The sequence below is a fragment of the Crocodylus siamensis genome, chromosome 2 (genome assembly GCF_052110815.1).
Source record: "Crocodylus siamensis isolate JL-2025a chromosome 2, ASM5211081v1, whole genome shotgun sequence".
Classification (NCBI taxonomy): Eukaryota; Metazoa; Chordata; order Crocodylia; family Crocodylidae; genus Crocodylus; species Crocodylus siamensis.
Window position 1 is genome coordinate 144,717,334 of NC_143396.1, and position 17,977 is coordinate 144,735,310.

The window sequence follows — 17,977 nt, forward strand, 5'->3', positions numbered from 1 at the left end:
TAGGTACAAAGGAGAACTTTATTGGTTACAAGGAGTAGGTTTGGAATAGGGTACAGGGTAGAGCAACATCAGAGAAATCCCTTAGAGGAAACAGTGGCATGGTAGCCTTTGATTAAGCATCTGGGTTACTGCAAGCCATATATCTATTTAGATCTCAAGTAGCTTACTCACAAATATCATCCAGAGGCAGGTGGAGATTCCCTCTGGAGACAGGCAGTTCATTGATCATCAGTTTCAAAAGAGAGAGCAAGTTTCAGATGGTCCAGCTGCTCTGAGAGTTCTCATCATGGCTGTTTCCCCCTCCTCCTCGGCAGTCCTTAACTTATGACCTTATGACATCATTTACTTGATCCAATGAAGGCCAGCGACTGTTGGCTGCCAGCCAACCAATTTGAAATGCATCACTGGTTGCTGGGTAGACTGGCAGGGTCTCTAGCCCCGTCCCAGTCATGATGACATTCCTTAGCACCCAGGTATGTGAGGCCAGTCACAGAGACAGAGGGAGCAGGTTTCCCCCTCCCTCTGGAATGTATCCAGCTCAGGTTACAACTCAGGGTTACCTGTTCAACATCTTCATCAGTGATTTGGACAAGGAGGTAAAAAGTACCCTGTTCAAATTCGCAGACAATACTAAGATGTAGGTGTCGGGTCTGCGTGTATGGGCAGTGTGAGGTGGGTGTGGGTGCGTGTGTATGGTAGGGTGTGCGTGTGGGACTCAATCTGTGAGCACACACATACACTGTCCCTGCCTGCTTCCTATACTGTCCCTTCCTGTATACACACACAAATGCCCTGCCTGCATACACACACACACACTCCCTGCCTGCATTCACACACACGCACGCCCTGCCTGCATACACACACACACACCTGCATACTGGTGTGACCCTGTGCTCCCCAGTCCAGTGATTCAGCTGGCAGCCACATGGTGCTGGAACAGGGCAAGGGCGGGAAGGGAATGAAATGGCCGTGGGTGGGCGGTGCTGGGCTGTTCAGTCTTGCTGAGGCTCCCCCTGGGCCCTACTGCCCCTGCTCTTGTCAGCTTTCACAGGCTGCTGGGGAAGAGAAATATTAATTTTCTAAATTTTTTAGGGGTTCCATGAGTCAGATAGAATGGTCTGGTGGGCCGGATCGAGCCCATGGGCTATATTTTGCCTGCCCCTGGCTTATAGCATAATGACATTACAGTATAATGACTTATGCAGTTTAGTATCAAAGGGCATAGTTCCCTGTTGACTTCACAATATCCAAAGATTTCATCTGCATACAAACATGCTATATTTTTTTCTCCATTAAATTTACTGCCCTTGGTGTACGCCTGTTGGGGCAGCCTGTTGAATTACCTATGCAGTAGTTGTAACAGCTCAGCTTTGTAGTAATTGTTGGGAGTATGGAAAGCTACAGCTAGTGCCAAAAGAACAATACGGTTGCTCAGCTTTGTCAGACCATCAAGTGTGCTAGTTTGGTATACTCATATGATATCAGAGCCTATGAGCAATTCATCCATTTTATGAATACAGTTGAAGCCTTTTCATGTTCTACAGTTTTTACTGCTGTATTTCCTAAGCCAGTAATTCTCAACCAGGGTGCTGTGGCACTCTGGGATGCCTTGTGATCCTTACAAGGGTGATGGAGGGTACCATGCAATGTTAGTACCATTAGGTGTGCAAACACAAGATAAACCCAGGATTTCAAATAGGAATTCATACTTCTAAAAGCATTCTGTAATGTTGTGGTCTTTCTGAGTTCTTTGCAATAGAAGAATCGCTCCATTATTTTTCTGTAGTCAAAAAACAAGTGAAAACTAAGAGTTGGCATTTTCTAAGGGGTGCCTTGAGTCTAAAAAGGTTGAGAACCACTGCCCTAAGCCTTTTGGAATGCTGTCAATACCATGGAAATGTGTATTCTCCCTCTGTGTCTATTCTCCTCTATTGTTTCATATTTTCTTCCTCCTTTATTTCTTCTTCCTTTTCCTTTCTAGGGGCAGCAACTGACATGGATCTACTCCTCCTCCTGTTACCTTTGTTTTCCAAGTATTTGATAGGTTCCACTTCCAGCTCTTCCCTTGCTCCTTGTGTGTCCTCCCTCAGTCAAATCTGCTCCTGATCTTCCCACCCCACTGTTCATTAGAGATTCCTTTATCCCTCCCTCTCCTCAGCTTCCTTCTCTGATCCATATTGGGTCATTTCTGGGTAAGTACATTAGGCAATGAGTTAAGTACCCATTTTTAAAGGTATTAGTCTTCCAGTGGACTGGTCACCCAGTAGAATTGGCTTAATAATTAACAGAATTATCCATGGAATCATAGACAAATTCAGGCTGACGCTGTGGCCTTAGACCATGTTGTTGAAGGGTAAGGGCACGTATTTTAGATAAGCTGCTACTTGGCATTTGCACAGAGCTTTTCATCTATTCATAATTCTTGACAAATGTTGATCATTAGTGTCATCTTTTCACAGACAGATGAATGGGTTCCTGGTCCTTAAATGTACTGGGTGAATCAGATCATTGCAAAACTAGGCCTGGTTTTCTATGTATAATCCATTCACCAAACTATGTATTTTAGCAGTTATGGCATGACACATCTGTACAGATGTTTCATGTATGGTTTATTCTGTTTAAGTGCATGGCCTTCAGACTGAAAATAGGCTATGTACACTAAACTCAATGTATACAGTGCTTGTTAACTACAGGAACAGCCTAGCTTAAGGTTGTTTTACCTCATTAAGACTTGTTACATTGTTTCCCAAAGTGCTTTAGCAGCCTTGAAAAGGGCACTTATTACAGTCAGTTTCATGAATTAGATACAGTACAGTTATGTTACAAAATAAACTTCCTTTGTGCTAACACTGTTTGCATCCTAGCTGATACGCTGTTAACCAAAGTTTGTTAAAATTTAAGATCTAGGCAACAAATTGGAACTGGTGTTATAGTTATGCATTTGTCCAGGATGCATATAGTGGAATTCACTGTACCCCTCTGCCTGGAAACAAGGAGGCAGGGAGGAGATGAGGGGGAAGAGTTCCCCCAACATGGAGCAGAGCCTCCCCTGCTCTGGGGAGGGAGGAGTGGGGGGAAGAGCATCCCATAGAGCCCACCCTCCATCACAAGAAATGGGTGCGAAGGTGGGGGAAGAGTCCCTCCTGGGGCCAGGCAGCCTCATAGCGCCCCCTCCTCACCCCACCGCAGGGGAGGGTGGAGGAAGGAGAAGAGTTCCCCACCACCACCACCCAACAGAGACCCCCTCCCAGCCCCACATTGGTGGGGGAGAGGGAGGAAGGGAAAGAGTTCCCCTCTGGGGCCAGGCAGCCCTGTGTGCCTAGATTGCTCCCAGCTGTCAGGGGGCCACTAGGGCAGGCCTGCTGGAGCCTGGCAACCCCCACCCTTGTCAGCTCAGCTTCCCTGTGGAAGGCAGGGCTGCTCTAGCACCCCTGGGCTTCTGGCTTAAGCCACTGCAGGCATGTGCCAAAAGTCTATCCACTTGCAAACCAGTTCACTCTCTGCAGGTTGGACTAACATGCAAAGACTGGATCAATTCAGGCTCAGGCTTTTTAATGTGTGTCCCTCGTCTTGGAGAGAGAGATTCATTGTGCCCTGCCCCATCTGTGCATACCTACTCACATAGCAGTCACAGCAAACATTTTGCCTGCTCCAGAAACATGCAGAAATAGTCAAGGCTTGTTTTCCCAGCAGACGGCATAGATTGAGATGCTTTTCACATGTATCCTGGCTATAGTCCTAAATGCATATGTGGGAAGCGGACACAAAGGACAACCACTTTTTTTTCCTCACTTTCACGTAGAAAGAAAGCTTGAAAAATGTGCCTTCTCCACCAGAAAAAGAGGTGTTACTCCCTTCCTCCCCAGCTTGTTTTTGACTTCAGAGTATCTGTTCTTCCCTTTCTTTCTGGAGGATTCATGGGATGGCTAGAGAATGGCAATTGGACTTTCTCAGACCTCAGTTGTGGGATTGGGGTCATTGAGCTTTTCACAAAGACCCACTTTTCTCTAGTCTTTCTCTGACTCTTGTATAAATAGGCATTACCAAAAGCAAACACAGAGCAAAGGATAAGATTGATTTATAGCATTTTAAAGGGCAAGACCTCTTTTGCAGCAAACTGAACAGGTGAAAATATTAAAAAATGCAGCAGTTCTGCAGGAATCTGAATGTATATTGCTTTAACGATAGTGGAATAATACAAAAGCAGTAACATTAAATTCCATCTAAGCAATTGATAAAGGCTTTTTTTACAGAATTATATTTTTAGGTATTAAAGGCTCCTGTTAAATACTGACATTAAGATTCTTTTTAAAAAGTGATACTTAAAAAAAAACCTTACCCATGCCCCCTGCTGGAGAAGAGAAGTCTTACTTTTTCAAAGCATTCTTCCTTTTTCCTCTTTGGATTAATTGGGTTTATTGGTATTGTGTTTTTGTTAGACTGCAGCTGAGCACATATTCGCATACAAATAATTGACAGGCAGTGGTAGAGGCTCAGCACATTTTACGTGCTTTTTCTATTGATATATTTCTGTGGGATGTTTCAATTTAAGAAAATTCTGCATTAACTCCTCTGGGCTGGAGTAAACACATGTTGTATGGAATTAATTTATTAGATTTCCTGTATTTCTGGTCTGTTTGCATGTATAGGTGTTTCTCCTGCACACCCATTCTCACAGAATCTTAGCATGTAAGAATATTTTAATTAAAACGGTATCTTCTCATTCTCTCCAACTATAGCAGGCAACATGAAACACACCTTGATGGCAACTTGATAAGCCAAGAAATGATGTTGAAGCGTCAAGAAGAGGAAATGGTGCAGCTACAAGCTAGAATGGCACTTAGGCAATCTCGACCTAGCCTCTATCCAGGAGATCCAGTTAGGTCATCAGTGCTTGACATCAGTAGAGATCCTCTGAGAGAGATTGCATTGGAAACAGCCATGACCCAAAGAAAACTAAGGGTAACTCTTTCTTAATTCATTTCAAGAACAGTATGGCGATTTATTTTGAAGGCTGAAATCAACTTTGTGGTGTTTAAGGTTTCAGAATCTTTCCCATTGATCAAGATTCTAAGTTGCAATACTGGAAAGAAATGTGAGATGGCTGTTTTTATCATTGGAGAAACAGCTCTCATCAGACAAACCAGTCCACCTGTTGTGTTGAGGAGTCCATAGGTATACATTCTAGTACAGTATCAAGAGAGGCATTTAGCTTAATGGGAGATGCTAAGCCAAAAAACAGATCCTTGCCTCTTAAATGTCAAAACTGTAAGCTTCTTCACTGCCACGTGTTGTAATGTGTACATTCTTAGAATGCGGTTTTCTCTGCTGTTTGTATCCATCTTTCACGTGGTCTCTAGGATGGATGCAAACATATTTCAACAGCATCAGGCATCATTAAACCAACAAGCTGGGACAACTGTGTCTGGCTTTGAAACCAGTCAGAGAATCAGCCATGCTAAAATCCCAATGAGATCTTCCCCACCCCCGCTACAGTTCACACTGTATTATAATGAGAAATCCTTCTTTCCATTCAAACTCTTACAGTGTTGCTCAGAGTAGAATGAAATTAGGACTGAGATGGGTTTCTGGTTCTAGTTTCTCTCATGGTTCTCAAACAGCACAGATTTGATTTAAATCAAATCAGTTTAAATCATTATTTAAATCACTGGTCAGGAAGCCTTGATTTAAACATTGTTTTCTACAAAAAATGCATTCTTGTTGTTTGATATAACTTTCATTAAAATATTCCCAAATGGTCTCTTTTATGGCCTGGCAAGCCTACTGCCATGATCGGTTTTCCCTTCTACCATACCATTCCCTCACTAGATCTCAAATCAATGGAGAGGCTATACTCAGAAACTTATCCCTCAAGACTTCTGGAATATTCTGCTCAAAATGGTTCTCTCTTGTTTCTACTGCCCTTCCAAAGGCTGGAGAAGAGCAGGGGAATGAGCAGGGGGCTGGAGACCAGCTTGGGGAGGCGGGGGACTGTCACCCCTGGGGGGGCCTGGGACTCTGCAGACAGGATAGCCCATGTGTTGTGGTGGGGGCTCTGCCCTGTGAGGGGCAGGGGACCATTGACAATGCATAGGGGATGCACATGCACTCCCTAAGCATGGCAGTGCACCCCCTCAAAAAAGGTGCTGCCGACACTGTCAGTGGTGCCTGTAGGCGATTGGTTGCCACTTGCCACCCCAGCCCCCCAGTCTTAAATTTGCACCCCTTTTATTTGAGCTGCTGCAAGTGCACATGTTTGCATGTGTGGATGTGCCCTGTGAGATTCCTTAAAAGGAGTAGGGAAGTAGGTTTATTCAAAATGTACAGCAATGAAGTAAATCAAACTCCTCTTCTAACATGTCGTGATAAATTCATAGTTTCATAGGCTTAAATTAACCTCACCTTTTAAACAGGTAAGTTAGCCTCATCAGTGGCACTTGGGGCCAATTTATGTGTTTTTTTTCATCCCACTCCCCCTAGGAAGGCAAGTAACTCTATGTAAGTAGTGCATAGGAGAGTGACCATCCACTTTTGATCCAGCAGTCTAGTATATAGGGCATTTGCCCAGGAAATGTGATGCACAGTACTAGGGCGCTTGCCTCCAGAAGTGTTTGAATATACCTTTCCCACTTCCCAGCATAGTGCCCTTACTACCAGCCGTTGGTTATACATTGCCAAGAGCACCTTTCACTCCTCCTCTTGAACATAGCCCACTGGTAGCCAAGTGGACAAAATACTTTGGATCAAAAGGAAAGCCAAGGAGAATATAGTGCATTGCCTTGGACAAACTCCTCTAGAAGGAAAGGGACTCTGAGTTCTGGCCCATGCCCCAATGATGTTTCTGCATTTTGTAATTATTAGTCACTGGGTAAGTAGTGAATTAGTTTCTGCCCCACTTGGGCCAGCAGCGAAGGCAGGGGCCCCTAGTCCGTGTATAAGACTGAGACTGAAATATTTTTGTGTGTTAGTTTTGAGCATTCAGTCTTTTAACCATGTCAATGAATGACAGACAGGCTATGCCTAGCACCTGGCAATCCAAAGGCATGGCAGCATGTTCACATGTTGCATGTGACAGAAAATAAGATTTGTACAGTACTAAAATATGTGAAAAATGTTATGCATCAGTTGTTACAGTAGTCAATGTGACATCTCTCACATGCTAGCACAGTTGCATTCTTGCAAGTAACCTGGTTTCTACAAATATTATAATCTTAAATCAGTATTGATTTTGGCTTTGCACTTTCCCCTTTAAAAGTTATTGCTTCTCAGTTTCTTGTTTCTGGTATACGAAGTGTTAATTCAGACTTTTATGCTTTGCAGAATTTCTTTGGGCCTGAGTTTGTAAAAATGACCATTGAGCCATTCATCTCCTTGGATCTACCAAAGTCAATCTTGGTAAGAAACATTTATTTAGGAGTCAGTTACAGTAGAAAGGTATTAAACTGTCAATACACTTGCATTGCGAATGGAAATTTTATGGGTTCTTTTCTTCAGACTAAGAAAGGGAAAAATGAGGATAATCGACGGAAAGTAAACGTAATGCTTCTAAGTGGACAGAAGCTGGAGCTGACCTGTGATACCAAGACCATATGTAAAGATGTCTTTGATATGGTTGTAGCCCATATTGGTTTAGTGGAGCATCACTTGTTTGGCTTGGCTACCTTAAAAGGTAAGATCAATATCTTAATTTATTTGGTGTAGTGTAAAATTACTAGAATTGAATATGTAATAGAGGACAAATAAAGGAAAATTTATGATGACTAGAATACCAGACTAGTCATTTATGGTTAATCCTCTTTGGGTCCCTTTCTGCTGCCCTCACTCATGCCCTTCCTCACATCTAGTAGTATATTACCTTGTTCTGTGAATGATCCCATTTGCTCAAATGAGCAAAGTGCTATGCAAAATGAGTGACAAGCAACTTCTGAGTGGCCTGGTATCTTTGTACATGAATGCAGAGGCTTCTCTGACACTCTGTAATTACAGTGCATCAGAGCAGACTCGATTAAACGAGCCTGCTGGAGCATGGTTATTACTGTGCTCCAGCAGATTCCCATGTTTCATGCATCAGTGTCCCCATGCTTCAATATGGTGGTGAGGGTGCTTGTACTAAAGCTCGTTGAATGAGCTTTAGTGCAAGCACTCCCATTGCCATTTTGAATCGTGGGGACACTGATGCATGAGATGCTGCAGCTCTTTCATTATAGCAGCTCTCAGAGCCACTCTAATTAAAATGTTGCCTCCCTCTCCCACCCCCAGAGCACATGTAAAAGTGCCCCTTGTTAGTCTGCATTTTCTTTGCTTCTCAGTTTGTTTGTTACTTACAACACCGTTCTGTTCAACACCGTTCTCAGCCCCCTTCCACTACTTGAAGCTGGGTCTGGTCCTAATTGCTCTGTTGGAGTCTGCTAACCTTACTCTGACTCAGCAGAACTTTACTATACAGATAGTCTGGCTAGGATCATTAGAACTACTGGTGTGGAAAGGTAAAAATTTCTATAGAAGGGAGGCAGCACTGAGCCTTAGCAATTCTATATTACATTTGGTCAGAAATTGCCCAAGTGAGTCATTCTTCAGTTAAAAAATGTCAGTTTGGCGAAATTGGTATAATCCACAGGTTCAGTTTGTTTGACAGCAAGTTTCTTACCCACTTGCCCATCCCTCTGGCAAGCTACCATGGAAACAGAAGCCTGGGAGCCTTGGCTAAGGTGGGATTTCTGATGGCTTCAAGGCACTCCAGTTCATGTTCTGTACAGTTTAGGGAAGCTTACACTGTTTTGCAGAAATGTAATTAAAATAACCTTCTTGTTTCTTTTTTTTTCTGAACAAAATTGGATAATTTCCTATGCCATAGAACATTTTATGCTGTTGAGATTTTTTTTTTCTTGATGCAGAACACATTTTTTGAAAAATTCCTGTAGAATGGTAATTCTGCCCTGCTCTATTCAGTTTGCTAAATCTTTTACTTAATCTAGTCTTTTTAATCTATTTCAGCTGTAGGGACCAAACCAAAACTTTTACAGTGCCTACCTGGTGGGTACATTAGGTTTTGTGAATAACAGGAATGAATGACCGCTCCATTAAGACCGCTTAACATACCATGTTTTCTCACATAGAACACACCCTAGAATAAAATGCTCACTGTGTTTTTAAAGGCAGAATGAAGAAGAAAATATATTCTTTGTAGTAAGTAACTGAGTAACAGCAGTTAGGGAGTCAAGGCTACTTAATGTTCTGCTCCCTATAGCTAGGGACAGACATTACACATAAACTGGTTTAAGATATCAGAAAGTGGCTTAAGATATCAGAAAGTGGCTTAAACCTGTAACAAAACATAAATTCAATGCACATAAACCAATTTCAAAATGGCTGAAACTGGTTTAAGATAAACGTGGTTGAATGTAGCATCAGACTTAACTGATTTGGGTCAAACCAGTTTATGCACTTCATAGATTCATAGATATTAGGGTTGGAAGGGACCTCAGCACATCATTGAGTCTGACCCTGTGCCCCAGGCAGGAAAGAGCACTGGGGTCAAATGACTCCTCTTAAAGACCCCCAAGGTAGTGGAGAGCACCACCTCCCTTGGAAGCCCATTCCAGATTCTGGCAACCCTTACCATAAAGAAATTCTTCCTGATGTCTAACCTGAATCTGTCAGTTTGTGGCCGTTATTTCTAGTTACTCCAAGGGGTAAACAAAGTATCTCCTATCCCTAGCTGTCCCCCACGATGAATTTGTGGATGGCCACAAGATCCCCTCGCAGCCTTCTCTTGTAGAGGCTGAAGAGATTCAGGTCCCTCAGTCTCTCCTCATAGGGCCTTATCTGCAGGCCCCTAACCATATGAATGGCCCTCCTCTGGACCCTCTCAAGGTTGCCCACATCTTTCTTGAAGTGTGGCACCCAAAACTGGACACAGTACTCCAGCTGCGGCCTCACCAGTGCTGCATAAAGGGGAGGTATCACTTCCCTGGACTGGTTTGTGATACACCTGCTAATGCACGATAAAGTATGGTTATCATGCATCTGGGACAAGGTCTGTCCCAGACCCCTTCCTAGTTTAAGTTAAACCAGAGTCCCCCAGCATCCCAGCTGCTTTGCAGCCATGGGCTGGGCTGTGCTGTCTGCTTCAGAGAGCAGGGCTGGCCCCACCCCTCTGCTCCGTACCAAGGGAGATTGCAAGCACAGCAGGGTCTGCCTTGCTTCCCTCAGTGCTTGCTGCTTAAGCTGGGATTCCCCCATCCCTTCCTCCCTTCCATCTCCCACAGCACAGACCCCAGCCCCATGGATCCTAGGCATGTGGTATGTTAACTAATGCTGAGAGTTGTCTCTGTGTGTGTGTCTCTAATTTCACTGGGACAGGCAAACAGAACAGTGTCTGCTTAGTGCTTTTTGGAGCTAATTAACAGGTCAGCTGGTAATGTCCCTCTGTTCCTTCCTTGAAAAAATCTGTTTATGAAGAGTTTGAGCTAATGAGAGGTGCTTTTATTTTGTTGATGGGCTGATAAACAGTGTGTTACCAGCCTCCTGCTGGTTTGCGGCCCTGTCAAGTTTCCAGACAGTATGAAGAACCAGGGAGAACAAGATTGAGAAGCTCAGGATCATCAACAGATGCATGCACTACACACCTCACCCCCTCTTGCCTCAGAGTGCTAGCTGGGAGTTGGGGTCTGGCAACACTCCCGCCCCTTGAGCAGTGAGTGTGGAAAAGCCTGGGACAGTTCAAGGCCTGGTAGAGATGTACATCCATCCCTAACTGGAGTATCCTGCTGGGGCCTGGCCATACCCCTCCTTCTCAGTGCACCACAGTGGAAGGGAAGGGAGGGCACCCCCTTTCTTCTAGCCTGAGCCACTGCAGGCATGTGCCCACATTTCTTGAGTCCAGAGGGAATGTGTGTACTGTTGAAAAGTGGTTCAACCTAGGCAGGTTAGAGTAACCTGCAACAATTGAATCAGTTTAGGCTCAGGCTTTTTGAATGTCTGTCCCTAGCCTGTGAGTCTTATGCAAATTTTACTTTCTCTTTACCCTGGTAGAAACTGTTCTTACCATATTTCTTGCATGTAATACACACAGTAATTTTCAGCCCAGCAGCTGCTTTGGGGGGGGACAACTGGTGTACGTGAGAAAACACGGTATTTCATGTGGGCCACCACCAAGCAGTCATCATGAAAATGAGTACTTTGTTTCCACAGATCTCATGTGGGTCTTAAATGGTGAAAGGTTCTGTTACTTTACTGGACCATATATTCAGTCTTCCGATAATGATATTCCCATATTTCATTTTGTTGTGTGTTACAAGTCTCTGTTAGCTGTCATAAAATAAATGAGAGATGTAGTCCATTTCAAAATAAGTGATCCAGACCAAACTGGAAAAGGATAAGCCTAGCTTTAATTATGCACCTGGAGGAAATATCTGTTTTACCAGAAAGCTTCTGTCCCTTTGTTGTTGTAGACAATGAATTTTTCTTCATCGATCCTGACATAAAACTAAGTAAAGTGGCTCCTGAAGGATGGAAAGATGAACCCAAGAAAAAAAGCAAAACCTCTGTCAGCTTTACTTTGTTCTTTCGTGTTAAGTTTTTTGTGGATGATGTCAGTCTCATACAGTGAGTACATGGCCACTTAATTTTCTCTTCAGCCTCTTACTTAGGTCCACTCCCTACCTTGTAAGTTTCATTCTCAATTTCCCTATGCACATTATTAGATGTAATTTGATTGTATAGAAAAGCTTGCTGAAAGAAGCAGTATTGTGTGGTGTTTCTTACTAGGCACACTTTGACGTGTCACCAGTATTATCTACAGCTGAGGAAAGATCTTCTGGAAGAGAAGATGCACTGTGATGATGAAACAGCCTTACTGCTGGCATCCTTGGCCCTACAGGCGGAGTATGGAGATTACCAGGCTGAGGTAGGGTATGCCTTTTTCTATAGATGATAGCTGTTCAATTTCTGCAATGTACTCTATGGTATGAATCAGTGCTTTATTGCAGTTAGTTAGAGGTTCTATTGATCTGATATTCCAGCGATTGTAATGCTCTTTGAAGTCTAATAGAGAAGACATGTGTCTTCATACAGAGTTTTAAACTTCAGATCTGGATCAGTGTATTGAACTGATCTTCCCTTCTATATTTTATTCTAATGTGCTAATTTGGGCATTCAGTGGAAGTTGAATCAAACCCTATAAAATCCCACTGGTATCAGTGTGACTAAAATCAGGCTTATAGTAAAAAACCACATGGGAAACTTATTTCTGAATCTAGGTTCAGAATCTTGGTTTAAAGTCCATCTTTAAACTTTTATTTTGTGAGTTTTGCTTTTATACTAACATGAAAAACATCTCACAAAAGTGCTTTGCTTTATAGGTACATGGCATGTCCTATTTTCGACTAGAACATTATTTACCAGCTAGAGTGACAGAGAAGCTAGATCTGTCCTACATCAGAGAAGAACTATGCAAGCTGCACAGCACTTACGTGGGAGCATCTGAAAAAGAAACAGAGTTAGAATTTTTGAAGGTTAGTTATGATGCCTCTCAGAGTTGGCCTCTTTCTTCACATGAGAATCACTGTCGGAGACTATGAGTAATGAAAAAAAAATGGACTTAGAGTGGAAAACAAGGGGAATACATAAACTTCCAACATAGCTTTTGGAGGCAAAAAAGTAAAGAAGAACTACTTAAAAAGTAAATTACTTACACTGAGGAAAGGAAACTATTAAATTGATAGAATAAGCCTTTAATTTTCTTCCTTCGTTTGTTTCACTGGCATAACTGGGTCTATAACTAAAATGTCATCACAAATTAAAACAAAATCTGATCCTTATAATATTATAACCAAAACTCTGGGTTTGTTTTTTCTCTCCTGTTCTGAAATTTTACTTCAAACAATAAATGAATCCCAGTTTGTGATACCACAATAAATCAGAAGTCTTACTGCAATTGATGCTTTCTATTTTGGGCTGATGTCTTTTGAAACAGCTTCAGTAAAGAAGGGAGTACTGAAAACATTTGAAAACTGCTTAACTCCATTGTTTTTTCCTTTTTTATTGCAGATAACCTTTAATGTGCTATGTCAATAATATACCTATTAGGCTGTGTTTGCAGATAAAAGAGAGAATTTAACCACCTACATATTCTGATATATTTCCAAAATGTTTTCCTTCTAAATTAACTATACAGATTGCTAGTATAAGGGCCCAATTTTCAGTTACTGAAATGGATAGGAATTTTGTCCTTAACTTCAGTGGGAACAGTATTGTTGCCTTCATGCAGATACACTGAATACTAAACAGTCTTAGAAAGTATTAATAAACGATTGGAATGATTATACCAATACATGGTTAGACAAATGAACATGGACAAGACAAATATGCAGCATTGGAAAGTGTAACAAGGAACTGCAAATAGAATACACAACAGCAAAATGTATTTTGTGTTCGGATTTTGAAAAAGGGCTCTGGTAAGAGCTCTCAAGTCAGTTTTGGCCTATTGTAGGAAGCTGTCTGATCCCGGGAAGGATTAACCAAAAAAAGGTAACAGAAATTTCCAAGATGTTCACACTGCGCTCACTCAGAGCACACAAGAGAAGATTCTAAACCTTAATCTATTTACAGATCTTCAGAGGTTTGCCTTGTTTTCTCATTACTACATACGTTATTTAAACCATGTAAGATGCTTTCAGGTATTACAACCTCAAGCAGGCTGACAGAGTTTGATACTACTTCACTCTGAGTAGGTCAAAGTGGTATTAACAAGTAAAAAAATAAATATGGTTTAAGATGTGACCCATAACAATTTTTTTTTATGTTATTTTTAAATAGTTTATAAAGGATTAATAGATTAGAGGGTTTTTAGTAAGCAGTTGACTGTTACAGAGCTCAGCAGGTGAATAGGTTGCTTATAACCATGGCCTATAATATTCTATAACACTTTCTACTGATATGTGCATTTGTTTGTAGCAAACCATACACTCATCTATAAAACAGCTATAAAAACTGAAATTTTATAGTGTGGTAAATAGTACCAAACATGACCATATGATATATCTTTAACTGGCACTACCCTTTTGGATTAATCTGATATTCTCACATATGTGCTATTATATTGTTTCATATAGATATGCCAGCGGCTGACAGAATATGGAGTCTATTTGCATCGTGTATTGCCCGAGAAGAAATCCCAAACTGGAATCTTACTGGGAGTCTGTTCCAAGGGAGTCATTATTTTTGAGGTTCACAATGGAGTCCGGACACCAGTTCTTCGTTTCCCCTGGAGAGAAACAAAGAAAATATCCTTTAGTGTATGTCTGTATATATAGTTTTTGGTCTTGTTTTAATTTTTTTGGCATTTGGCAAATTAGCATTTTCCAGTGTGATCTGTGAATACCTTTTAGTATGGCTGAAGTTCTGTTTCCAAGGAGTAAAACCATGGGCTTTGATGTTTTAAAATGTTGTATTAATACAGCCTGTAAACTGCAGAAGCACCAAACTCAGTATAGACAAAGGATGATGGATTTCTATCCCTTTCTTGTGGAATTGCTTGGCAATTTTGAAATTTACTGGTGTTAATTTAGCAACTGATAAACAAAAAAAAGTCTCCATCTCAAACTGCTTATCTATGTGAAAACTGCAAATTGTTTTTTCATTACTTAGATTTTACCTAGAGTTGGTTAGCTGTAGTCAAGAACACTTAAAAGAAGGTGAAGAAAAGACCTCAAAAATTTGTTAACACTTTCATAAATAAATAATATATTGGGTATCCAGGGTCCACTGGTTTTCAGTAGCAGCTGGGTTTGTAATTCCCTTTAGAGTTTTAAAATTCCCAGGCTCTAAGTACGGACTCTATTTCTGTTAGTTTGTTAGTGACCCAACAGGAGGCAGTAGTAGAGGTTGACTGGTATATAAAAAAATTTTTTTGCCCTGTTATTTCACTGGATAACATCAAAATTATTTTTGTTCGTCAAAATATTGAACAAAATTCATCCAGCAAATGTGATTTGCTTTAGCAAATTCAGCATATCCTGCCGTCTGTGTGCACAGAAATGTTATGTCCATTTTAGGCTAAAAAAAATCACTATTTTTATTCCCTATTTTTTTCTTGCAGAAAAAGAAAATAACACTACAGAACACATCAGATGGTATAAAACACACCTTCCAAACTGACACTAGTAAGACTTGTCAGTATCTCCTGCACCTGTGCTCCTCCCAGCACAAGTTCCAGCTACAGATGAGAACCAGACAGAGCAACCAAGATATTCAGGATATTGGTAATGACTGGAGATGGTTGTATTATTATATGAACAAATTTTACGTAGAGTACTGTAACAATTTCACTGAAATGTGGAACATACCTCTGTGGAAGGTGACTGTTATAATATAGGGGTTCTCAACTTCTGGCTCATGGGCCAAATCTAGCCCGTGGCACTATGTCATCTGGCCCATGGGACTCTCCACAGTCCAGAAATTTGGCATAGGGGGAGTGGTGCTGTTAAATCTTAGGACCTATGCGTTGGATCTGGCTCCTGATCCCAGCACACAGGGCTGGGCAGGGGCAGTGCTGGGCCCCCAGGACTCAGTCCCAGGACCCAGTTCAGCCCACAGATGGGCCCCATACCACTATCTATCCTGCAGGGCCAAAAGGTTGAGCACCATGGTTCTAGTAGATTTTCTTTAGGTTAGCAGTTCTCTAAATGCTGTCTGAAAAGTTGCTTGCTCACCTGGTACTTGTTCTTCTCTTTTCCAGCAGCCACATCTGTATAAAAGACAGCTGAAAATATTTTCCTTTTGCAACTTCTCCATTTTATTTGATTCATAGCTGCTGTAGAACAGAGTGTATTTGCAAATAAAAGAGGTGGTCCAAAGCATTACAAACTGGAGAGGAAGCACTTCATGATACCAGCTATGAAAGCTGTGGAGTATCTAATTTTTTTGTTAAGTAAAACCTGTAGTTGATAGCAGTAACAAATTTATTATCAACGTGAGACAGTTGCTTTAGAGAGTTGGGGACAGATGATTTTAATGAGTGTGTAAGGCAAAACAAATCAAGTCCTTTTCTTAGATTAGGGACTTAATTTGGCTTGAACAGTGTCCTCTGCTTTGAAATAGCTGAGTTTGACACCTACCTGGAACACAACTGACTTGGCTGGCTTTTACACATTTCCCAAAGCACTATTTAATCTACTTTGTTCATGCTCTCTTTGTTTTTGAGTGACCTACCTCCATAGCCATATCTCCACATTCCAATTGCTGACACACTAAATTTCTACCAGTTTAGCTGAGTTTGGAGGCTGGCTCCCTGACAGTATAGGTGCTGATTTTTTTATAGTGGAGAACAACGTTGCAGCCTGTTTGTTCTGTCAGACAGTGCACACCATTTATCCCAGTGGTGCTAATCCCTTCAGCCCTGCAGGCCAGAGGAGTGGTTCAGGGTCAGTTCACAGGCAAATCCAGTCCTTGGGCCCAATCTAGCATGCCTGGCTAGGGCTTGATCTGGGGTGTGGGGCCAGCTGGGCCATGACCCAGTCTGGTGCAGAGGGATGTCCCAGCAAAGAACCCCAACTCTAGCTCCAAGCCCCATCCGCTGGCCTGAAGGGCCTGGAAATTTGGCAGTGGAGGTCCCAATATTAATTGCTGCCTCTCACTCACTGCCAAATTTCTGGACATGTGGGGAGCCCTGCAGGTTGGATCTGGCCTGCTGGCTGGAGACTGAGCACCACTGGAGATTGAAAGCAGGGGTTTTCAACCTTTTTTAATCTAAGTACCCACAATGGCCAATAAACAGGGATGAGGGGGTGTCATTGGCAGTCCCTCAGAGTTGAGGATGACATCCATCAGGCTTGATGGGTCCTCAGGTGAGTGAGGAACCCGATTCTGGATACACACATTCTTCAGCAACGAGGGCATGTTGTTGTGCGGGGGGGTAGCGCACAGCCGGATGCCAAGCAAGGGGATAGTGTACAGCCATGGGGCAGGGGAGTGTGCAGCCAAGTGGCGGGGGGTGAGGGAGGTGGTGCACAGCAGGACTCTGAGTGAGGAGGCAGGAACAGGAGCAGGCCAGGGCGGGGAAGGTCACTGGGCTGGGGTGAGGGTAGTGGCGCCCCTCCGTGGGGCAGGGAAGCTCACCAGCCTGGTGTGTGGCAGTTGCAGCTGCTGCATGCAAACTTCCCTGCCCTGCAGAAGGGTAACGCTGCCCTCGCGCAACCCGGGCCCTACTCCTGGGAGGCGGCAGCGCTCTGTTCCCACTTGCCCACGTGTACCCCCTAGGACCAGTCCAAGTACCCATAGGGGTATGTGTACCCCTGGTTCAAAACCCCTGGCATAAAGAAATGGAACAAGTGGCTTGAGGCTTTCTTGCCATATTCTAGCTCAGTATTAGTGTATACTTAAAAAGCAAGTAAAGTTTTGCGTACAGGGCTTTTTTGGCCTGCCAGACTCAGTAACTGTTACACTTACACAGCTTCTGTTTTGTTACGGGAGTCTGGAAACTGATAGGCTACATTTGCTTGTGTGCACAGCAGCCTTCTCTAAGTTCAGAAGCCTTGGAGTTCAATCATCATTTCTGAGCAAGAATTAAATAAAGGCCATGGACAGGTATTCATTTCTAGTGGTAAAAAGTTCACATAAATTCTAACTTCTAGGAAAATAGCCCAGGATCTGGAACACATGTGTGTTTCTGCCCCTGGCTGGAAAACTACGCAAGTATGCAGGCTCTTAGCAGAGCCCATTGATTGACAGCCTGCCAGTTTTCCTGATTGAGAAGATACTGTGTGACACTTGGTGTCCTCAACACTTGAGAGAAGCATTCAGCCATTCAAGTTAGTATGGGAGGAGGGAGGTTTTCTTGATAGGAAGTGATCCAACTTTTTGTGGAAAAAACAGTTCCCTTTTGCAAGAAACCCCTTGAACAGCTGTATACTCTCTTTTTGTGCCAGCTCCTTTAAAATGAGCTACATTTCTTATAGCAGGAATAGAAAATGGTGTA

The 17,977-nt window shown here is 42.5% G+C and overlaps 1 protein-coding gene across 6 annotated transcripts in view; it reads left to right on the plus strand.

Moving 5' to 3' along the window:
• Positions 1–17,977, plus strand: part of PTPN13 (protein tyrosine phosphatase non-receptor type 13) — a 238,727-nt gene that overhangs the window by 161,452 nt on the left and 59,298 nt on the right. For all 6 annotated transcript variants that reach the window (XM_090037019.1, XM_090037020.1, XM_090037021.1 and 3 more), the window contains 8 exons: positions 4,740–4,962; positions 7,321–7,395; positions 7,495–7,669; positions 11,454–11,607; positions 11,770–11,908; positions 12,363–12,515; positions 14,115–14,297; positions 15,101–15,263. In XM_090037019.1, coding sequence (XP_089893145.1) covers positions 4,740–4,962; positions 7,321–7,395; positions 7,495–7,669; positions 11,454–11,607; positions 11,770–11,908; positions 12,363–12,515; positions 14,115–14,297; positions 15,101–15,263 — 1,265 coding nt within the window. The remainder of the gene's footprint in view (positions 1–4,739; positions 4,963–7,320; positions 7,396–7,494; positions 7,670–11,453; positions 11,608–11,769; positions 11,909–12,362; positions 12,516–14,114; positions 14,298–15,100; positions 15,264–17,977) is intronic.